The sequence below is a fragment of the Corythoichthys intestinalis genome, chromosome 22 (genome assembly GCF_030265065.1).
Source record: "Corythoichthys intestinalis isolate RoL2023-P3 chromosome 22, ASM3026506v1, whole genome shotgun sequence".
In the NCBI taxonomy this organism is placed as follows: Eukaryota; Metazoa; Chordata; class Actinopteri; order Syngnathiformes; family Syngnathidae; genus Corythoichthys; species Corythoichthys intestinalis.
The window spans coordinates 27,239,429-27,263,742 of NC_080416.1; the positions used below are offsets into that span (position 1 = coordinate 27,239,429).

The 24,314-nt window shown below is 38.8% G+C and overlaps 1 protein-coding gene across 2 annotated transcripts in view; it reads right to left on the bottom strand.

The window, feature by feature from the left end:
• Nucleotides 1–24,314, bottom strand: part of cica (capicua transcriptional repressor a) — a 112,552-nt gene that overhangs the window by 12,416 nt on the left and 75,822 nt on the right. For both annotated transcript variants that reach the window (XM_057827348.1, XM_057827349.1), the window contains exons 10-19: nucleotides 20,468–20,603; nucleotides 17,211–17,293; nucleotides 11,787–12,390; nucleotides 9,320–9,453; nucleotides 8,430–8,581; nucleotides 8,137–8,359; nucleotides 2,807–2,993; nucleotides 2,551–2,699; nucleotides 2,295–2,428; nucleotides 2,077–2,228 (exon numbers count right to left, since the gene is read on the bottom strand). In XM_057827348.1, coding sequence (XP_057683331.1) covers nucleotides 2,077–2,228; nucleotides 2,295–2,428; nucleotides 2,551–2,699; nucleotides 2,807–2,993; nucleotides 8,137–8,359; nucleotides 8,430–8,581; nucleotides 9,320–9,453; nucleotides 11,787–12,390; nucleotides 17,211–17,293; nucleotides 20,468–20,603 — 1,954 coding nt within the window. The remainder of the gene's footprint in view (nucleotides 1–2,076; nucleotides 2,229–2,294; nucleotides 2,429–2,550; nucleotides 2,700–2,806; nucleotides 2,994–8,136; nucleotides 8,360–8,429; nucleotides 8,582–9,319; nucleotides 9,454–11,786; nucleotides 12,391–17,210; nucleotides 17,294–20,467; nucleotides 20,604–24,314) is intronic.

Below are 24,314 nucleotides of genomic sequence, written 5' to 3' on the forward strand. Positions count from 1 at the left end.
TACGTTCACTTTTAATGTCCTGTTGTTTTTGGCATCAACTGTGGCGGACAGTATGCGTGTTGTGTTGCACAAGTTCTGAAATATATGATGAACTCATTTGCTCCCAAAAACGTATAAATATGTTCTATTTTTAATTTTTTCAGTGTCCCAATACATCTTTTACGTTTTTTTTTCACAAGAGAAATCTCTGGGTTCTAATTCAACTTAGCTACAAAGCACCATTTTAAAGCAATAAAACTGGCCACTGGAGAGCAGTAGTGCATTTGGTAAGACCCGCAACCCGATCCAATGGAACGAACGGCCGGGCCGCACGGTCGGGGCGCCGGTGGAAGACGACCGAATGGACGTCCAGGATGCCAGGCGGCGGACGACCGAGCAGAACGACCGGGACCACCAGTGCAGCAGACGATGCCGTTGAGTCTGTGCTGCTCGCCGAGCAGAGCCCGTGCCGCCGTGCTCGGCCTCTCGCGTCCCCCGCACCCTTCAGTGTCCCGCACGGAAATGCGCACGGCCAAACCAGTTCCCCCCCAGGAACACAAGTTCCCCAGGCGAACTCTGCCACGAGGCAGTGGTCACCACAAAAGAAAGACTAAAAAAAATCCATCTTTATGAGACAGGCGGCGATGAGGGATAAGTTTACCCCGGCTGTCGCGGCCACAACAGCGTCATCTCTCAGTTAGTTATGTGTAAATAATTTGTTACTTTGCTATCAAAAGCTCGATTAGTCTTGTTGTTTATGTTATTTTGTAATACGAAAACATTATTCAGATGTTTGGGATGTAACTAAAGCAAAAGAGATTTACTCCTTTTCAAAAGACTCGAAAATAAATTTGTGTATGAGACAGGCAGGGACCTGGCGGTCGTGCTTTGGGTCCTCTTCTGTGCACAAGTTATTTTTTAGAACGAGAGGGGAAGAGAGATAGTTCGTTGCTCCTTGTCTTTCAGTTGTCCAGCAGTAGGTTCAAGTCATGTTAATTGGAAAAAGTCCCTAGTGTTTTGCCAAGTCCCGTGTCAGTCTATCAGAGAACCCTCTTGTACTGTTTAGCTTTTATTGTTGTTGTTTTGAGATGTTACTACAACTTTGCTAACATGTATTTCAATGTCAAGTTGTGTGTTGTTTGGTGGTGTACAAACATTATTTCCAGATGCAGAATGTTTAAAACCAGAATTAAGTACAGCGGTAACACCACAAACATGCGAAATAGTACAAAAATCTGTGAAAACAAAGTATATTGCTTAAAAGAATTCTTATGAATAAAGACACTTTGTTTCCAGAAAATGTGGAATTCATTCCACCGGTGTAAATTTTATTGTATTGTTGAGAGAAATAGGTACTGCCTTTGAAACAGCTATTTTTTGCACCTTGTTGTGAAAAAGAGCATCTCAAGGTCAGCTGTGTGTTGTATAGCCATGTTGAGAAATTAGTACTGCCTTTAAAATGGTTAATATTTTTGCACTTTCTTGTTAAAAAAAAACAAACAAAAAAAAACAAAGCAGTTTAAGGGCAGCTTTTTTTGTATAGGTATGTTTCCATCATTCATGTTGAATCATTAGGATATTTTAAATAAATAATGGACATACATTTGTTTGGCTACTTTATTAATTAGTAATGTATGATGCATCGATAATCGTGATAATCGTGATCATCGTCAATACCGTGATCATCGTTCAATAATCGAATTGTAGCACCCTGAATCGTAATCGAATCGTGGAGTCCCTAAGATGGCACACCGCTAATTAATATCTCAAAAACGAATGAAGCATAAACCATTGACACCATTTTTAATCAGATTGGGGGGCTGGTTGACCTCAGATTGACCTATAAAAGAATTGTAAATATCTCAAAAACGATAGCAGCACAAACAAAACTTTCAGCATAAATTTAGCACAAATGATTGACATCATTTTTATTTAAATTTGCGTCTGATGGGGGGGTGTTTAGGGAATGTATTAAAAGCTCTGAAGAAATGAAGGAGGATGAGTGCTTCAAAATCAACAGGAAGTGACAAGAAGATGCAAAAAGTGCAAAATATCTAATCATCTACTGGTATTTCTACACAAGTATGTTTACGTTACCTGTGGAGTTGCGCCTCTTCTTTCGGTAGCTGCCCAGGATGGCTCGAGGGGACGTGGCCAGGCTCTGCAGGGTAGGCGAGGGGAGCACCTCTGCCGGGTTGAACTCGGGAAGCTCGGCAAAACGCTCCTCGAAGTAAGTTTCCGACAAAAGCCTGGACGGAATAAGTGAGTGAGTGAGCAAGGTTCCTGAATGGGCTCTGACTTCTGTTCACACTCACTTGTCGTGAGAATCGGGCGTCTTTTTGAGCGGCGGGGGTCGGAACTTTATCCTCTTAGAGGATGATGCTGGCTCTCTTTCAGCGGGTGGAGGAGGAGGCGGGTCCAAACCCAAAGATGGCAGCAGAGGAGGAACCTGTGATGAGGAAGAGAAAACATTTTATTGCATTTCATTTGATTTTTTGAAACGGTTCAGTGAAGGAAACAAAATATTACCAAAATATTAATAATAAAACAGCAAAGTTCAACTAGCCTCACCTCTTCATCTTTCTCCATCTCTCCTCGTTTCTCATCCTTGCTTTCATTCATCTTCTGCTCACTTTCATTTTCCTCCTCCTCTCCCACCATTTCTTCCTCAAGTTTGACACTTTCCTCCTTGAATTGACCAATGTTGTCATCTACTTTTTCTAGACATGAAGGAAAATTTGCAATTTGACAGTCCATCACCACCAACTTAATCCTGACATACTGTCGTGCGCTGAGGCATTGAGAATCATGAGTAATGTAGTTTTACCTCTAATCTCCATGACATCTTGATCTCCTTCCTTCTTGACGCCCGTATCGCTAAACTCTTTCTTCATTTCAACCTCTATGGCGGCGGAGGGCTTCGCCAGATCCGTAGCGGGTGATGTGGTTGTCACGGAAACTGTGCCGGTCGCCAACGGGGCAGTGGGTCCAGTGGGGTGAATGGTGGTAAGATCCTGATGAGGAAAACAGTCAAACAGTTAACATTAAGACGTATGAAAAACACTTTGACACAATCTATTTTTATGTGTGGCATAGAACCTGTTAAATGTTAAACACGTTTACGCATATCATATTACGCAAGTTCTCCCACTTGAAAATATTAGAGAGGCCTGTAATTGTCAACATGGGTAAACCTCAACCATGAGAGACAGAATGTGAAAAAAAAAAAAAAACAGAAAATCACATTGTTTGATTTTTAAAGAATTTATTTGCAAATCATGGCGGAAAATAAGTATTTGGTCAATACCAAAAGTTCATCCCAATAATTTGTTACGTACCCTTTGTTTGCAATAACGGAGGCCAAACGTTTTCCGTAACTCTTCACAAGCTTTTCACACACTGTTGCTGGTGTTTTGGCCCATTCCTCCATACAGAGTTCCTCTAGAGCAGTGATGTTTTGGGGCTGTCGTTGAGCAACACGGACTTTCAACTCCCTCCACAGATTTTCTATGGGGTTGAGATCTGGAAACTGGCTACGCCACTCCAGGACCTTGAAATGCTTCTTAAGAAGCCACTCCTTTGTTGCCCTGTCTGTGTGTTTGGGATTATTGTCATGCTGAAAGACCCAGCCACGTCTCATCTTCAATGCCCTTGCTGATGGAAGGAGATTTTCACTCAAATCTCTCAATACATGGCCCCATTCATTCTTTCCTTTTCACAGATCAGTCGTCCTGGTCCCTTTGCAGAAAAACCGCCCCAAAGCATGATGTTTCCACCCCCTTGCTTCACAATGGGTATGGTGTTCTTCGGATGCAATTCAGTATTCTTTCTCTTCCAAACACGAGAACCTCTGTTTCTACCAAAAAGTTCTATTGGTTTCATCTGACCACAACACATTCTCCAAGTCCTCTTCTGGATCATCCAAATGCTCTCTAGCGAACCGCAGACGGACCTGGACATGTACTTTCTTCAGCAGGGAGACATGTCTGGCAGTGCAGGATTTGAGTCCCTGGCTGCGCATTGCGCTACAGATAGTAGCCTTTGTTACTGCGGTCCCAGCTCTCTGTAGGTCATTTACTAGGTCCCCCCATGTGGTTCTGGAATTTTTGCTCACCTTTCTTGTTATTATTTTGACGCCACGGGGTGAGATCTTGCATGGAGCCCCAGATCGAGGGAGATTATCAGTGGTCTTGTATGTCTTCCATTTTCTACTAATTTCTCCCACAGTTAATTTCTTTACACAAAGCGTTTTACCTATTGCAGATTCAGTCTTCCAAGCCTGGTGCAGGTCTACAATTTTGTCTCTGGTGTCCTTCGACAGCTCTTTGGTCTTGGCCATAGTGGAGTTTGGAGTGTGACTGACTGAGATTTTGGACAGGTTTCTTTTATACCGATAATGAATTAAAACAGAAGCCATTAATACAGGTAACGAGTGGAGCCTCGTTAGATCTCGTTAGAAGAAGTTAGACCTCTTTGACAGCCAGAAATCTTGCTTGTTTGTAGGTGACCAAATACTTATTTTCCACTCTAATTTGGAAATACAGTCTTTAAAAATCAAACAATGTGATTTTCTGATTTTTTTCCCCACATTCTGTCTCTCATGGTTGAGGTCTACCCATGTTGACAATTACAGGCCTCTGTAATCTTTTGAAGTTGGAGAAGTTGCACAATTGGTGGTTGACTAAATACTTATTTGCCCCACTGTATCATATTTGAAGCCTCGTCACGCTGTCAATACGTCACCTATGTGCCATTGGCTGGTCTCATTTTAAAGTGCGAAAGTTGAGGTCCACATCCATTTTTACATGAAGTCAAACGGAAGATAAAGTCATTTGAGTTTCATAGTTTTATTTCCCTCATAAATAAGCATTAAAACGTTGCATGGACCATGCATTTATGTTCATGTATATATTAGGGCTGTCAAATTTATCGCATTAACGGGCGGTAATTAATTTTTTAAATTAATCACGTTAAGATATTTAACGCAATTAACGCATGCACGGCACGACCCACTCACGCATTGCCATTAACAACCTGTAACCACGCTGTTTTACTTATATACAGAGTTAAGAGGCAGCGTCAAGTGAGTGGAGTAGATACAAGCAGTCATTGGAGCCGTGCTTTTAATTGGTTAAAGCTTAGCATCTCTCCCACAACAACTACAAATATTGTGGGAAGCAACTGCGTGAAGGACAACAGGAGTTGATCTTTTTCTTAACACCCTATATTGTTCCCAACGCAGAGAAGATATATCAATTGCTGCCACAACACACAGTCATGGTTGCACCACTTCCAATCATGCATTTGGGCAGAACAGTTAAATCGCTACAGTATCATTTACTGAGAGCTCAACAAATACACTAGATGGCAATATTTAGTCACAATATACAAACACACATTTAGCCTTTAAGAATTACAAGTCTTTCTATCCGTGGATCCCTTTAACAGAAAGAATGTTAATAATGCTAATGCTATCGTGTGGATTTATTGTTATAATAAACAAATACAGTACTTGTGTACTGTATGTTGAATGTATATATCCGTCTTGTCTTATCTTTCCATTCCAACAATAATTTACAGAAAACTATGGCATATTTTAGAGATAGTTTGAATTATGACTAATTACGATGACCGTAATTGTCAGACTATAAGAAGCTACTTTTTCCTTCATTTTGAGTCCTGCGGCTTATAGTCCAGTGCGGCTTTTTTGTTGATTTATTTCGGTTAAAATGGAACACTTTATTTGACAGCGGTGTCATAAGACCATCATAATTGTCACATGACACTGGGCATTACTGAATGCTTATGTCATTAAGTGTCATCTGGCAAATGATGTCACTAACTCCATTTATGTCCAGCTTGAATTTTTACATCCAAAAGTGAGATAATTTGCCAGATAACACTAAATGACGTCTGTTATATGCTCATGACAGTGTCATATCATAATTACAATTGTCTAATGACAGTCTTATGGCGCCACTGTCAAATATAGTGTTACCAAATACCATAACTAGCAATAATGAAACAACTGGAACAGTAACTGAAGAAGTAATTTGCACAGAACATGAATTTTGATAGTTATTTGCATCTGTCGCGCTGCAATGCATGCTCGGAGGCATGTTGGACAACAACAGTGTTGACCGCAGGTGTTAGCAGAGGTTGACTGTCTCGCCCAAGGGAGCAGTGATGACCAAATGAAGCTTTGCAACCAAGTGGTTCGAAGCTTCATGGGGGTTCATTTGGTCTTATGAAAGTTGTTTGATTTTGCTGTCAAATGAAGTATTACCGGTTAATATCTTTTGGAGTTAATATCCCATAATACAGTGCGGACAGCTGCGGCTTATAGTCCGGTGTGGCTTATCTATGAACAAATGCCGTTTTCATGCAAATTTTTGTGGGTGGTGGCTTATAGTCAGGTGCGCCTTATAGTGCGAAAATTAGGGTAATTAATTTTTAAGCTGTGATTAACTCGATTAAAATTTCGATTAAACTTGATTAAAATCGTTTATCGGACAATTTTGAAAGTTGGCTAAATTGGGGGCTTGAGAGCGGAACTTCAAGTCACCTGAGTGTCACATTCAAGTGACTTGAACTTCCGCTCTGAGAAACCCAATATGGCCAAATTTCAAAATTGTTCGAAATGCATGTGTGATACAGCATTGGAAAGCTTAAAATCTCAATTTTCTGGAGGAAGAAAATTTTTGAACAAGAGGGCATTTAAAAAAAAAAAAGTTTTTTAAACAGCAAAACCCTATCTTGAGGTGAGAGCACGCGAGAGCAGAATTACAGACGCCATGACTTTAATGAGATATTATCGCGTACTTACGTCGCTTCGATCCAAAAACTCCATGTCGCATGTATCACTGAGTGTCAAGACACAGCGGTGAATGGCCACAGCTGAATTTTTGGGGGATTTTATGGGTGAAACATGATAATTTCACAAGTGTCGCGATGCAGAAATCACAGACATCAAGGAGTGGTCGAGATTTTCTTTTTCATATATTTACCCTTTTAAACGTTTTTTTTTTTTTTTTTTCTTTTCTTTTTTTGGATTGATTATTTATCATCTAACATATCGGAGAAAATGCGACAGTAACAAAAAAATACAATTAAATGATAGTTATGAGGTAGATATCCGTGACGTTTTTACAGACACCATTTTTTTCCCATGTGATGTAATTTGTTTAAAAGTTTAAAATTTTATCAATTGAGCTTTTTAATTTATAAATGGACACACTAACGAACTACCTTCAAGTCAAACTGAATTGCGAGCTGAAGTGCAGCCATCAAAAGACATGATAGAAATTGCCAAAATTGCTACATACAATTATAACAAAAGTCACTGTTAAATTTTAGTACCGGTAATCATGATGTAGCTGAAGATATTGTTCTTTGATTGCACCAGGTTATATGTTACAATATTACCAATAAATTCATATTATTTTACAAATTGAGTTTCATTTTTGTTTCATATTGCGCGCCATATACATAGTTGTAAGATTAGTCACCATTTTGTAAGGGCATACGTCACTATTTGTAAGATTGCCAACGGCCTCGGGTTGACATGTATGTATTTTACATTGTGTTTTATCATTAAACTACTGGACTCTTCTAAGCCATTTATACAGTTGTTTTAAGTACCGAACATCCAACTCTATGTTTTAAAGTTAGCATGATAGTAAACTTAACTGTGAGTGGCAATAAACTACTTAAAGCGGCAACATATTACTTGTACCTCAAATTTGTCCTTGCAGGTCAAAGTAAAAAAAAATATAAATACGGCCAAATGACCACATATCTAAAAAAAAAAAAATTCGCTTGTAACTTGTAAGTCAAAATAATAGCAATATAATTCTGGTGAAAAGGTTGTTAAAGTGAAGGGAGGAGCTTTATTTATTCAGGCCATGTCTATAAGTTTCGTCTGATAGAAAAAAGTGCTTTGCTGCCATCTTGTGGCAGATTTAAGGAGCAATGGCAATTACACTACTTGAGGATTTCTGTCCCAAAAAATACACAATACAGCATTTTATCCAAATAATATTCCTTCATTCATTTTCCGAGCTGTTTTCAAGCTGAGTAATTATAAAATAAAATTATAGATAAATAAATATTGATAATGATGTTCTATTTGTATTAAATTTATCTATTGTTCTTTACCTGGTTATTATCGGAGTTGGCTGTGGTGGTCTTGACGTTGTTGTTCTGGCCGGTCGTGGGGACCGCCGGAGTCAGCAGAGTGTGCCCGGCAGGTGCGATGGCAGTGAAGCCCAATGTTGTCAGAGGAGACGAGAGATAGGCAGTGCTAGGTGGTGGCGGTGGCATTGGAGCTTGTTGGGGTATCGCCGTGGTAACTCCAGGAACGGACTGGACGTAGGTGATCCTACAAAAATTACTGTCAGTAAACGGAATTCACAGTAGTGGCAAAATAAAAATGCTCAGGTAATATCAACCTGGTGGGCGGCGAGGTCAGGAGAAGGGTCTGCGGGGGCGAGGCGCCAGGAGTCATCACAGTCGCCATGGAAACAGGAAAGGGACTCCTATGGTGCACTACTGCTCCGTGAACGTTGCTCTGGACCATTGGCATGGGTGCAATCTGGATGATCTGTTGAGGACAGCGCATCAACAGGTTACCACTACAATTACATCATATTCAGTTGTGCTTACAGGCTTCCACTCACTGCCACGATTTGCAAGACGTGGATCATTCTTTTAAAAAATAAATGTGAATAATCAGGCAATACACATTAGGGCTGCAGCTATCGATTATTTAAGTAATCGATTATCAATCAGTTTAAATAATCGTTTATCGGATTACGAACATTTAATGCGTTGCAGAATAAATTTTAGGGAATGTAAAACAAAGGCTTGCTAGGATTGCATTTTCAAAAGGGCATTAAATGAGAATACAAAATAAAATTCCAGAGTGCTTTTTCAAATTATGCAGAATTGCGCTTTCATTTCACAAGAGCAAAAAATGCATTTAAAAATAAAATACCAGAGCTTAGCCTCAAATGGTATTAAAAAAATGACAGTGGAAGTACAATAAAAGCAAAATCCTGCTAGCTTAAATGCTATAAAACGCTAACTTTACTTTTCACACTGCTCTTCACAAACTGTTCAAACATATATACCCACAAAAAAACTGCTAAATATACCTCTAAACTATATTACAAATGCATAAACAATCATATTAGCTCAAACAAAAACTTATGTTGGCCTTAACAGGGAGCTATTGCCAATGCAAGGGTACTGTATCCACCCAAAAAATAAAACTAAATCCAAACACTTTCAAAACAAACACATTTGTTTGGGAAGCTCCAGCAAAGTTGTAGACTTCCACCTTGTTTCCAGTGGCGGGTCCATTTTGCACAGGAAGAGGTGGCGCCACCAAGGAGACGGGTGCATGTGGGGACGTGGTCCCGGCTCGGACAGTCGCCATGGGAACCAGCATCTTACTCTGCAGCTGGGCTTGAACTGATGAACAAAAGAATGAAAGCGTCGGGAAGAGAGAGAAAGATACGAATGAAGGCCAAAATTAAGCCATTGGTGGGCGGAGGTCACTGACACAGGCATGGAGGGCAGTTGGAGTGACTCATACATTAGTGGGCAGAATAGGATTGATCATCAATGGACAGCTTGAAGTGCTTGGTGCTTCATTTAGTCAGGTCAGAAGTTTTTTCAATGTAAAGAGATTAAAATGCTCTGCTACCATCTTGTGGCATTTGATGACAACTGACAACTACTTCAGTTATGGGTTAAATATGTGCAGATTTTTTCTATTTGTGGATATTTGTTACCTGTCTTTACTGAGATGTCAAATTTGTTCATACAATAAAAGTCTTTTTCATTACTTTTCCGTACTTACTACAATGAATGGAAATGCTCCTATGAAATACCATCTACTTCATCATGATATTGACGGGACACATTCCCCAGACACTGCACCACGCCTTCAAGTAGGGGGCCGTCCTACACTCTGCTTCAGTGGGTGGAAGTCGGTCGAAGTTATTCTCAAACACATGCAGCGATCCAACGCCGGATTTAGGTTGAAAAAGTACAAAAGCTGTACTGCATACAAACAGGAAGGATTGTCTCAGGAGTGATTTGTTTGAAGATTCAAGGTAATTATTATATTTTTCGTACCATGCATGCATGTTGAAACATTGTGAAAAAAATCAATGGGAGAAATTGACCGCTACGGCATTGGTGTCACAGTTCGCAATTATTATGTAAAATAAATGCCAACTGCCAAGTTTTTTTGCATTCAACCAACAATCGAGACCATCAAAGTGAGGTCTAACTGTAACTGTAGTCTTGAAACAAATCTGAATAAGGAAAAACATTGCAATGAAATAATGCAAACTGGTTAAACTTGAGAGTAGCTGAGATCTGTCATGACAGAACATTACTCCTCAAGTTCAGCATTCGCTTCAATGATATCTGGCGCCATCTAGTGTCGTGAATGGGTATAATGCCTCGACCCCGAATATAAGAGGACTCCCACTTTTTCAGTCTTATATTCGGGCCAATACGGTAGATCATTTCCTTGTTTCATGTCTAAACATAAACTAGGAATGGGATTAAGCAGTGTGAAGGCTGATGCGTTACGATATGTTTGCTGTCTGCAAAAGTGATACGCCTTGTGAAGTTTGTTACCGCCGTTTTTTCTTGTGTTCAAAGCGCAAATATTTGATCGCAGTAGCATACCACACGAATGCTATTTTTAGACCGTACGTCGCCATCTTAACCCGGAAGTGGGTCGACATAGACACGCCCTCGCATACAACTCATGTTATTACTCCTTTTTTCTGCTGGTAATCTTTCAAAAAAGAACATACCGAGTAAACACTGCTGCTATGGAACTTGTAGAAACCACTCTAGTCATTACGACAAATGAAGGATGTTTTCCTCATACATTTCCCGAAGCCAAAAACTCGGGAGGAAAAAATGTGAAGAACGGATCAACTTGTGCGGACGTCAAAAGACCAGTAACACCAGCAAGGTGAAGCAATTCGCAGTATGCAGTAAACATTTTGTTGGAGGCCGTGGTCCTACAGAGGATGAAGAGGTAAGCCATTTTGATAGCTTTACTTATTTTTTTAGCATGGCGTTTTGCCGTGCTGCTTCTGTCTGACAATGAATGACCAGAAAAAAATTCAAATGGTATCTGACTGCCACTGTTGTTACCTTTTCTGTTGTAAAAAACAACTTTAGTAAGGGGGCAGTGTAAATAAATTATAGAATTAAGATGTTACTAATGAAAAAATTAAAAGTGTTCAATGGCTGTCACTGAGTAGCATTTGCGATCGCTACACAAAAATAGCAATGTAAATTACCCCAAAGAACGGTCAGAGACAACCAGAGGGTATAATATATAAGAGAGACAGGGCATATGGTAGTAAAGGATATATTCTTGAAACAGGAGAACGTCATTGTCAGAGGCGTAAGGCAATGCACACAAGAAAAAGGAGTTGATAAAAAAGCAACCTCTGGATCATTTGGCTTTTTTTCCCGTCTTTTTCAGCCCTCGACACTCAAGCCATCTCTTAAACTGAACATTTATATGTTTTTCCACATCTTTACCAGTGAAATTGGCACCAGGGACATCATTTTTGGACAAAATTGGTAGGTCTAGCTCAGTAAACATCTCGTTCGTACACTATTTCAATGCATTTACTATTAGGGACAAACGGGCGGTTGACCCGCCTAGCAACAATTGCTAACGTCATGAATATTAATGAGCAAAAGTGACAGGTTGCGTACGGTACGCCACCAAACTCAAAGATATTATTTTAATGGTGCCTCACCTCTGCATCCCGTTGCAGCTGTTACTCCCACACCAGAATTTGGGGTGCCATTGGCCGACGGTGGGGCATCGGTGGGCATCGAGCCCCCTTGCTGGCAAGTGAGCTGAGGAGGGGAGGGGCTATGGGGGGCCGGCAGGATGTACTTGGGACCAGTGGGGGGCATTGACACAGGGGAAGTGGTGGTGTTGGGTCTGATGACAGCGAGTGGGGGCGGCTGGGCGTGGGGCAGGAGCTTGACGGGCTGGGTGGACAGCAAGGAGCCCCCAAAAACTAAGCCAGCACCTGTGGAGGCGGATGACAGATACCCACCCCCTGCGGTGATAGGCAGCTGCTGGCCTCCGATCAGAATGGTAGCTTTCGTATCTGGGGTCGGGGAGCTGAGGGTGACGGCACTTTGGATTGGGTGCACTACAGCCTGGCTGGCAGGTGCAGAGCCCCCCGTGGGCAGGCATGCCATCCCACCACCTTCTACTCGAACGGAGCCTCCTTTGATGTCCTCTTCTGCTGCATTTTCGGGCGTCTTCCTCGTCCTCTCACACTCGTCGTGAGGGGTAGGAAGCGAGGGGGAGGGGTGGGAGGAGCGAGCCAGGGGCTGTACGCCATGCTGGAGGCGAGGGAGATGGAGATCAAAAGCAAAAGTTGAATATGAAATCTCTTGACTTTTTAACGGTGTTTGCATAAAGTTAGAATGTACTTTATGTATAATATGCTTCGTTCTAGAGCTGGGTGATATGGCCTTAAACTAAAACCTCGACTTACTGGTTTCTATTTTGCTTATCTAAAAAGCAGATTATAACGACATTATCCGAAACAAGTTTTTCTTTTACCCCTTCTGGGTTTTTCTTTATTTCTCATGATACCAAACCCTCTTTGATGCTGTTTTTTAGACCGTTTACATGTTTACCGTTTACGCTGTGACAACAATTGTGTTGCAGAATGGCCTCGCCTTTATACGGTGACAGCGAAAACGGAAGACGAAGACGCAAACATTTGATTCCAGGCTCCAAAGCGGAAGGATTCGATTGCGGGGCTTGCTCCGCAACCATATAAATGGAAAGCTCTCGCACCGATGACGTCAGCACTCGCACACGTCACTTTGGGCGTGCGCAGCGCTGCTACCAAACATTAAAAACAGCAAAGATGGCGGAATTTCGGCTTTGATTTGCTGTTTTAAAAAAAAAAAATATATATATATTTAATGTTTGTATTTTGTAGTTTCTATTAAGAAAAATGGTTGTTTCATTTTTTTTTTTTTTTTTTTCCCCCTCCGGGAGTTTTTGTAGCTGCAAGACGCTGAACACTGTTTTAGCCTTTCTGGAGACCCAAGAGTCAACTACGCCTGTACTCTACTGAGCGTAGGCTTTCTGCCCGATTATCAATCGGTAAGAGTTTTGACTGTTCTTGTGTGCTTTAACAGTAGCGCGGGGATTTTAGAAGCAATCTAGCGCTGGCGTCATTGTTCTTGTTTTCTTCCTTTTTCTATATTAAACATTGTATTATTTGCAAAAGTGTGCCTGTTACTGACTCGCTGCGAACCCGGAAATTTCGTAAAACATTTTGGTGTCCAGGAAGTTCATCATTCGCCGTCACCTTGTAAATCTGCACTGCCCCCAAGGGCCTGGCATGAATACTACATTGTTTTCACTTGGAATTGCAACATCGTTTGAATGGAGACGGAAACATATAAATGCAAACATGAAATTTGTCGTATTCTCAGAGCGTCACCATGTAAACAGCGCCTTTTTCTGATTATTAATAAGCATTACATCAACTTTATTAAGTAAGTTATTAGTTGGAAAACGTCCGTTTTGTCACATATACGCAGAGGTGGATAGTTACAGTTACTCCGTTACATTTACTTGACTAACTTTTTGAAAAAAAAAAGTACTTTTAAGAGCAGTTTTACGAAGCCATACTTTTTACTTGAGTAGATTTGTGAAGATGAAACGCTACTCTTACTCTGCTACTTTGGGCTACACTACGTTTGTCCTTTTTAATCTCCATAGTCCTCATTAAAATATGAAAACCTATAAATGTTTGGGTGGTGTTAGTTAAAGCAGACATTGTTTTTTCATCTGTTAGATTTTGACAAATATCAGATCACTTTTGATGGTGATTTAATGCAGAAATGTGAGAAATTCCAAAAGGTTCAGATGCTTTTTCATACCACTGTATTAGATGTTACTTTTTTTCTTACCAAAGATGCCAACATTGGCTCTACCAGTTTAACCAATGAGACATCGCAAAAATAATCACGACTCCATTACAGTGATCCTTTGTTTTTTTTGCTGTCAATGGGGACCAGAACCCGCCTCGATAAGTGGAAAAACCGCAAGGTAAACCCCCCACCCCTCAATTTTTTTCAATGTATTTATTCAGATTTAGCACTGGAAAAAGATACATAGATTACATTACATACATTTTCGCTCTTTTTTGTAAAGTATCATTTAAAAAAAACGTATGTATACATATATATATATATATATATATATATATATATATATATATATATATATATATATATATATTAGGGCTGTCAAACGATTAAAATTTTTAATCGAGTTAATTACAGCTTAAAAATTAATTAATCGTAATTAAGCGCAATTAATTGCAATTCACACCATCTATAAAATATGCCATATTTTTCTGTAAATTATTTTTGGAATGGAAAGATAAGACAAGATGAATATATACATTCAACATACGGTACATAAGGACTGTATTTGTTTATTATAACAATAAATCAACAAGATGGCATTAACATTATTAACATTCTGTTAAAGTGATCCATGGATAAAAAGACTTGTAGTTCTTAAAAGATGAATATTAGTACAAGTTATAGAAATGTTATATTAAAACGCCTCTTAATGTTTTCGTTTTAATAAAATTTGTAAAATTTTCAATCAAAAAATAAACTAGTAGCCCTATTCTGTCCTCAATGTGTGTGAGTACACAAATTGACAGATAGCTAACATAAGTTCCAAAAAGAAATCAGACGGTGTGGCAAAGTTGCATGGGCTTTACTGAAGTCATCTCTTTTTGACAGGAGCACGTTTCTTGTATTTTTGTAAAACTGAAAATAACAAGGCAATGTGTCAATAACTTGCATAAATCACAAAATAACATAAAATGTACACACACGTGTCCATTTGAGCAGTAGCACTAGCCAATTAGCTCACAAGCATCTAACAATGTAACTGCATTTCACCATATATGTGAACAAATTCAAATACACATCATCAATAACTATCTAATGCTCATGAATATAAACAAAGGAGGAATATAACTCACAAGCGATGCATGTATTAGACACAAACAGTGTGATGGGGCTATGAGAACTGCCACTGAATACTGGATGCGGACGTTAGCTGGTCTGAATAGCACTGTCTATTAGTGTGTGTTCGCGTCGACATATAATCAATCACGTCAGAAAAGCGCGCCGAAACCCAAATAATCAGCTGCACTGAATCGCCAGCAGAGGTCGACATTACGCCTCATAACATATGCAAGTCACACCCAAGCGCCAGCAGAGGGCGGAAAAACTCCATAAAACATAATTAACAAGTTGGCCTTTCACTGTACTGACATTTAAATCTGTCTGAGTGGGCCTAGTGCGTTAATTGCGTCAAATATTTTAACGTGATTAATTAAAAAAATTAATTAACGCCCGTTAACGCGATAATTTTGACACCCCTAATATATATATATATATATATAAATATATATATATATATATATATATATATATATATATATATATATATATATATATATTCTAATATATGGTTTTTAAGCACTTAAATGTAATAATTATTTTAAGTTTTAAACATGTTACTGTCCCACCGAATTATTTTTAAACAAGAATAGTACAAAAATGTTTGTGTTTATTAAATGCTTCATTGATTGAGTCCACTCAAATCCGCTCAAGTTGCTCACTGACACATAATGCGTTGCCACAGCAACTGTTTAACAAGTTAAACGATGATTGATGCATGCGGCATTTTGAAGTTTTGGCTTTAAAGCGTTTCTGGCCAGATCAAACCTTAACGTCTGTCAATCATCGTTAACTTTAATAAGCAACTCCAGTGCACTGCTTGACCAAGAAAAGCGGCAGGAGCGAAAGTGAGGGACTACGTGATCGCATCGGGGACAACTCTATAAAATTCAGCATTTATTTATTTATTTATTAATTGGAAGAAAAAAAATCTGCGATGGACTGAGGGAAGTTTGAAGCGCAAAGTAGCGAGGGATCACTGTATATCAGACTCAAGCTTGCTGTTCTATGATCACGCTGGCCAGTTCAATCACATGGTGTCTTTAAAGCACTGTAGAAAATGAAGTATTTGACATAGAGCACCACCGTCAACATGACTTGAAAGCGTGGATTTTAATCTCTCTCCCAGTTTTTATTGACCACAAAACCAGAGGTATGATCCTTTTAGTTTCATAATAAGAAATATGTTTTCTCCACGAAAGGCACACTTTGGACGAATAATGCTTCATTTCTGTAGATTTTTTTGTCTCATGGCATAATTCAATGATTTTTTTTTTTTTTTTTGTATTTCTTTGGCTTAATGTGGTTATGTAATAGGTTATATAGTATGGTACAATAATAACTGGTCATATAGATAAGTTTGTGCTGAGAAAAAAAACTTTAAAAAATGTTACTCATTACTTGAGTAATCTTCTGATCATATACTTTTTTGCTTGTACTTAAATACAATTTTTGGATGACTACTTTGACCTGAGTAATATTAACACTTTTTGCCTACTCTACTCACCTCTGCATGTACTTGAGGTTAAGGAGTACTGTACTTCTGCCAAAAAATATTTAAGGTACCGTTCAATTTGTATCTTATCACCTATAGTGAAAATGTCTAGAGCGTCCCGTATCAAGCTATTGCAGTTGGACATTTTTATACCAGGCTATCAACTCTTTCGGTGTCATTGACGATAATAGATGTCTAATTATGAGGCTCGTTTTCAATGTGAACTTAAATTAATTTATTAGTAGACGTCCAATCCATTTGAATTGGGAAGGGGAGTAGCGAATGAATATTTGTTCATTCATTTGCAGCAGTCCTTTGCAGTGCTTTTGAAAAGTAGTATATTGTAGTTGACTACAATATGATTAAAGTGTAATCGAGGTCATTTAATCAATGATGATGTTGATACTTTTTCAGCACAGTACAGCTAGACACAAAAAAATACGTCATTTGTTCTTCAAGCGCCAAACGTCAATGCGGCGTAGTAAAGTCGTTGGCAACACCGACTGTGCTTCTGTGAAAATTGATTCAACACCCAGCTCAATATGATCTGATGCTTTTAAGCACCTACTTGTGCTTTTAATGATTTTTTTTTTTTTTAACGCTTCATTCAATTGTTTTAAATGTCCTCTTTAAATATAAAGTTGAATGGCCGTACCTGGCCGTCGTGTTCATCTTCTTCACTGTCCGTTACTCTCTCCTTACACTTGAGGTCAATGGAGCCTTCGGGACATGAATCCTCTGAAGACAGGACACAAATGACAGTTCCTTTCAAAGAGCTCTCACCTTACTCGACTCAAGTTTGTACTGAAATGCCACTGTCATGTACTGCTATTGCCACAACATTGTCACATGCATATCACCAAGTAATACAGTGGGGCAAATAACTTTTTTGTCAACCACCAATTGTGCAAGTTCTCCTATTTGAAAAGATTAGAGAGGTCTGTAATTGTCAACATGGGTAAACCTCAGCCCATTCCTTTATGCAGATCACTCTAGAGCAGTGATGTTTTGGGGCTCTCGTTGGGCAACACGGACTTTCAACTCTCTCCACAGATTTTCTATGTGGTTGAGATCTGGAGACTGGCTAGGCCAATCCAGGACCTTGAAATGCTTCTTACAAAGCCACTCCTTTGTTGCCCTGGCTGTGTGTTTGGGATCATTGTCATGCTGAAAGACCCAGCCACGTCTCATCTTCAATGCCCTTGCTGATGGAAGGAGATTTTCTCTCAAAATCTCTCGATACATGGCCCCATTCATTCTTTCCTTTACACAGATCAGCCCCAAAACATGATGTTTCCACCCCCATGCTTCACAGTGGGTATGGTGTTCTTCGGATGCAATTCAGTATTCTTTCTCCTCCAAACACGAGAACCTGTGTTTCTACCAAAAAGTTCTATTTTGGTTTCATCTGACCATAACACATTCTCCCAGTCCTCTTCTGGATCATCCAAATGCTCTCTAGCGAACCTCAGACGGGCCTGGACGTGTACTGGCTTCAGCAGGGGGACACGTCTGGCAGTGCAGGATTTGAGTCCCTGGCGGCGCATTTGTTACTGTGGTCCCAGCTCTCTGTAGGTCATTCACTAGGTCACCCGTGTGGTTCTGGGATTTTTGCTCACCATTCTTGTTATCATTTTGACGCCACGGGGTCAAGATCTTGCAACGAGCCCCAGATCGAGGGAGATTATCAGTGGTCTTGTATGTCTTCCATTTTCTAATAATTGCTCCCACAGTTGATTTCTTTACAACAAGTGTTTTACCTATTGCAGATTCAGTCTTCACAGCCTGGTGCAGGTCTACAATTTTGTCTCTGGTGTCCTTCGACAGCTCTTTGGTCTTGGCAATAGTGGAGTTTGGAGTGTGACCGACTGAGGTTGTAGACAGTTGTCTTTTATACAGATAATGAGTTAAAACAGGTGCCATTAATACAGGTAACGAGTGGAGTTAGAAGAAGTTAGACCTCTTTGACAGCCAGAAATCTTGCTTGTTTGGAGGTGACCAAATACTTATTTTCCACTCTAATTTGGAAATAAATTATTTAAAAATCAAACAATGTGATTTTCTGTTTTTTTTTTTTCCTCTCTCGACTTTCTGTCTCTCATGGTTGATGTTTACCCATGTTGACCATTACAGGCCTCTCTAATCTTTTCAAGTAGGAGAACTTGCACAATTGGTGGTTGACTACTTATTTGCCCCACTGTATGAAGGATTTAGCGAAGGTTTTTGGGCTGTTGAATGATTAACAAATTATAATGTATTCTTATGGGAATAGCTCGCTCGACATACGACTATTTCGACTTGCAAACTAGGTCCTGGAAGGAATTAAATTCGTATGTAGAGGTACCACTGTATTATCATGACATCACCACTTGCTGCTAGTCACTTATTCACTTTATTCCCATTGGACATTGTAATCTCTGTTTTTGTATTAGCCTTATTGTACTTTTGTTTTATGTGGTGCACATTGTGGCGAAGCTTTAAATCTCATACTCTGTACAATGACATTAAAAGCTTTCTATTCTATTCTATTCTATTCTATTCTATTCTATTCTATTCTATTCTATTCTATTCCAATTCCCATGACATGTTAGCATTAGGCTTAAACTACTGTATGTGCTTTATTGAACACTTGAACACTTCAATATACAATGTTTGATGCTAATTTGTACAGTAGCCGTCGACTGGAGTTGATAAATAAACAGCTTGAAAGGAAATAATTTCTTGTCATATTTGAAGAACTAATCACGCGCCACCAAACTAACCACATCACATTGCGGGAGAATATATCAACACACATAAGGGAAGTTTTAGAAGTTTCCCACTTCATTGTTTTGTTCAGAAGAAAATCCCCTAAAATTCCTGTGAAATTTTAAGGCTGTCAGAGCGATTGGTGAAATGGAACTTTCATTTTATCCTATGAGAAATCATTTTCTGGGATATTACCAAAGAGTAAATGGAGAAAAAAATGGTATTCAATTGAGGTGGGACTCTTGGGGCGCCTAATGATTCGATTACGATTCAGAGGCTACGATTAGATTATAAATCGATAATTGATGCTCCCCCCTTCCCCAGCTATTAGCTGCTTTTAATGTTCCGTACATTAGTTACAAAAATTGTACAAAAATCCTCTCAGGCTTAAAAAAAACTACGATTTCAGGAGCAAGTTAACAGTTTATAAGAGTAAATAAAAGTCCCCATTCTGTATCAGCAGCTTTAAACTACATTCAATTAATTAATTTTGTGAATCAACCGTTTAAGTGGTTAAAATTGCTCCCGTTATGCCATAATTTCCCTTCTGTCTACTTTCGACATGTGTAACTTTTAAAACTGTTTCATCATTTAAAGATAGATTAAAGTCAAGATTGTGCCGATTTAGGAGTACTTTAGATAAAAAGTTAATTAGTTTCGCTCGGAAGGTTCGCTACAACAGCCTTCCAGAGAAGTCTATTGCTTTAAAATGGCGGCTGTTTACTAATGCCGACGGGTCTGTCATTTCGCATCTAGTTCTTTATACATGTGATATCTACCGTAGCATTATGTGGGCTTAGTTTGTAGCGGCTTTTGACCACAGTAAGGTATTATTGTTTTTTTATCTAGCGGCATGAGCTGAGCCAGGGCCGTGAGTTGAGCATGATGTTTACTCTCGGCCCGTTCCTCATTGCGTCCCGAAGACCACGCTGACTGTGTTTTAGTTCCGCTTTACTTGGCTTACTTCAATAATCGGAATTTGGATGTTTAGGAATCGTTCTCGAATCTTCCACGGCCGAATCGTGAATAATCTAAGAATCGGAAATTTCGCACACCCTCTAGTATTCAATATGATATTTAAAACAAAACAAAAAAATCATGCTCACACAATTTTTGTCTGTAACATTTTTCGCACATATTTCATACAAATAAATAATTTCTCACCCATGACATCATCATCTCCCTCTTCTTCACAGATGACCATACGCTCCTCGTCGCTGGTGACATCCTCACTAGCGCCACCCTGATGGAGGGAGGACTGAGGCAGTGTTCGGTTGCGGAAAAAACTGGGCCCATCCTCCTGACGAAAAATACACAATTTTCAATTTTCTTTCGATGGTTAACATTTGTTTTTTCGAAAAGTAATTACACTGTATAGGGCGGAAAACACTATGGTGACTTGAAGTTCCACTCTGAGACCCCCAATTTGGCCAAATTTCAAAATTGTCCGATATGCATGTGTGATACATCATTGGAAAGCTTAAAATCTAAATTTTCTGGGGGAAAAAACATTTTGAACAGGAGGGCATTTAAAAAAAAAAAAATTTAAACAGCAAAACCCTAACTGGAGGTGAGAGCCCGCGAGAGCAGAATTAAAGACGCCACGATTTTAACGAGATATTATTGCGTACTTACCTTGCTTCGATCCAAAAACTCCATGTAGCATGTATCACTGAGTGTCAAGACAAAGGTATGAATGGCCACAGTCGGATATTTTTGGGATTTTATGGGTGAAACATGGTAATATAACAAGGGTCGAGATGCAGAAATCGCAGACAACAAGGAGTGGTTGAAATTTTCTTTTTCATAAAGTTACCCTTTTAAATGTTTTTTTTTCAATTATTCTTTGTTTGGATCGATTATTTATCATCTAACATATCAGAGAAAATGTGACTAACAAAAAAAACAAACAAAAAAAAACAAACAAAAAAAAAAACAATTAAGCGATTGTTATTAGGTAGATATCCGTGACTTTTTTACAGACGCCATTTTTTTCATTGTGACGTAATTTGTTTAAAAGTTTAAATTATGCGAGTGAAAAAATTTTTTAAAGTCAATTTTTTAAAACGAAATATTAGACATCAATTAATGGTTCTAGGCTTAAAGTGACAGACATTTCAAATAATAAATACGATTACTTACCTTCTTTTTATGGCTAGGTTAAAACAAAAGCGGTTGCGCGTCGTCTGTAAACAGGGGTTTCCAGGGTAAAACGGACAAATTAAAAATAGTTCAGAGGCTTAGTGTGCCATGAATCTGCTATGGCAGCATATAGAAATATTGTTCTATCAAACACAACAGTTGTTTTGGCTTAAAATACAGCAATTTTTAAGAGGGGTGCAAGAGCAGAAACTGCTTTTTCAGCCTTGTCTGTGTATTCCGCCATATGTTTTTGATTATTTCATTGAAAATGTATGTTAATGCTGAACAAAAAAAAAAACAAAACAAAAACAAAGTTCAATTAAATCATAAATTATCGTGACCATCCCAGTGGAATAAAAGATTACATTCTGAGTAACTAACTTGTAACTGTAACTACATCAAAGGTCAGAAAAGGAATTTTGTGATAACATGTTTCATACTTTAATGGAGTGCAGACTCTTACCCAGGGGTCAGCAACCTGCGGCTTGGGGGCCACATGCAGCTCTTTGAACTCTCTGACGCGGCTCAGTTTTATATTAAATTATTGAATTTTTGATGTTGTTATAGTAGGTAGACCAAGTCAGGCTCACTGCTTTGTGTGCTTGTTAGCGGAACACTCACGAAGGTCAAGCCAATAACAGGCGAAAAGACTTGTGGGTAACACCTTCTGAGTGGCAACCGTGACTTTACACAGTTGGTGAATTCATAACCTGCGAGAGTGTGTAAAAAGGGAGAGTTTATTCTGCTTAGTAAAAGCAGACAAAACTCCTTTGTTATGTGCAAGGGCATAGGTTTGGTCTAAAAATTGGTAGGGACGATATAACAGCATAACCTGCATATACACTTTTTTTGCTGGGGATGGGACATTTATAAGACCAAACAGACTGGGTGAATGAGGGTCTGGGTTCCATTTCTCACCAAAATGAATCCAATTAATTGATAGGCTAAATCAGGGGTCCCCAAACTACGGCCCGCGGCATTTGGTAGAGCCCCCTGAACAAAAAAATAATAATTTTTTTTCTTTTCAGTAGTGTTATTTATTTCCTGGCTTTTTTCTGTGAAGAACCCAGAGAGGGTTATTTGGTTATTATCTATTTAATTAATAGTGTTATATTATATTATATTTAGGGCTGTCAAATGATAAAAATTTTTAATCGAGTTAATTACAGCTTAAAAATTAATTAATCGTAATTATTCGCAATTCAAACCATCTATAAAATATGGCATATTTTTCTGTAAATATTTCTTGGAATGGAAAGATAAGACACAAGACGGATATATACATTCAACATATGGTACATAAGTACTGTATTTGTTTATGATAACAATAAATCAACAAGATGGCATTAACATTATTAACATTCGGTTAAAGCGTTCCATGGATAGAAAGATTTGTAGTTCTTAAAAGATAAATGTTAGTACAAGTTATAGAAATTTTATATTAAAACCCCTTTTAATGTTTTCGTTTTGATAAAATTTGTAAAATTTTCAGTCAAAAAATAAACTAGTAGCTCGCCATTGTTGAAGTCAATAATTACACAATGCTCATGTGGTGCTGAAACCCATAAAATCAGTCGCACCCAAGCGCCAGCAGAGGGCGACAAAGCACAAAAAAAAACACCAGTAACAAGTGGACATTACACTGTGCTGTCATTTTAATTTGTTTGAGCGGGGCATGTGCGTTAAATGCGTCAAATATTTTAATGTGATTAATTTAAAAAAATAATTACCGCCCGTTAACGCGATAATTTTGACAGCCCTAATTATATTATTATTATTTTATTTACTTTGTTCCGTGAAGAATCCAGAAAGGGTTATTTGATTGTGGCTTTCTGAAAAACAATACATTTTTACATTTAGGCACTCCTGCAATCGTCACACCTTTTCTGTTACAAACTGACCCCGGCCCCTTATCAGAGAAGGGAAAAGTTATGTGGCCCTCACAGGAAAAAGTTTGGGGACCCCTGGGCTAAATAAATCTGTATTCACTTATACTAACTTTCCTGTGTATTGGTTGAGGTGATACACTGTTCGATTCAAACCTTTGTCTTCAAAAACTACTAAAGAAACATTCTGAAAACTTCCAGAACAAATGTCTGGATTTTATTTGCAAATTTAAATTGCAATTTTTGAACACAAATTATATTAACATACATAAGAAATACACATTTGTTAATCATCAATTCTATAATCCATCTATAAAGGGGTAATCCTTCGTTCACTACATTTCTGCCAGTTTGAGTAACGTTAACAGTAGAAAACATACAGGAGGATATTTCTCTCAACGCAGCTTTCTCCTTGAGTTCGAGAAATTCACACAGATTAATGTTATGCTTACTCTGATGCAGGGCGGACTATATCAAAATTAGTGGCGTGTTCCCCGACCTCCACAACATTGACATCTTTTTACATTACTTACAGTGGCTTCTGCTGGCGGGAAAAAAAAACTTCTAATATCCCTAGTCTTTAAAGGGGGTGGAGGAGGCGCCATGTTGTATTTCTATTGGGCTGTGAATGCGTGTGTGTGTGTGGGGGGGGGGGGTCAAGTCATCAGCCAATGAAACGTGCGTTTGAGGGGAAAAAATGGACTGGCAGTTCACCAAGTGAAAAGGGGTCAATGGTAAGTCTAACATAATGAAGTACTGTAATTCACTTAATAATGGTCGGGTCATTTCTTCTTATAACATATGGGAAGACAATCTAAATGACTTATATAACTGAAGCCATTATATAATGCAAATAGGGTTGCTTAAAAGTTGGTGGGGACAATTTCAGCATCCTGAAAAGTTGGTAGTATTATGTCCCTACCGTCCCTATGCAAACCTACGCCCTTGGTTATGTGAAATACAGACCACAGGAATAAAATAAC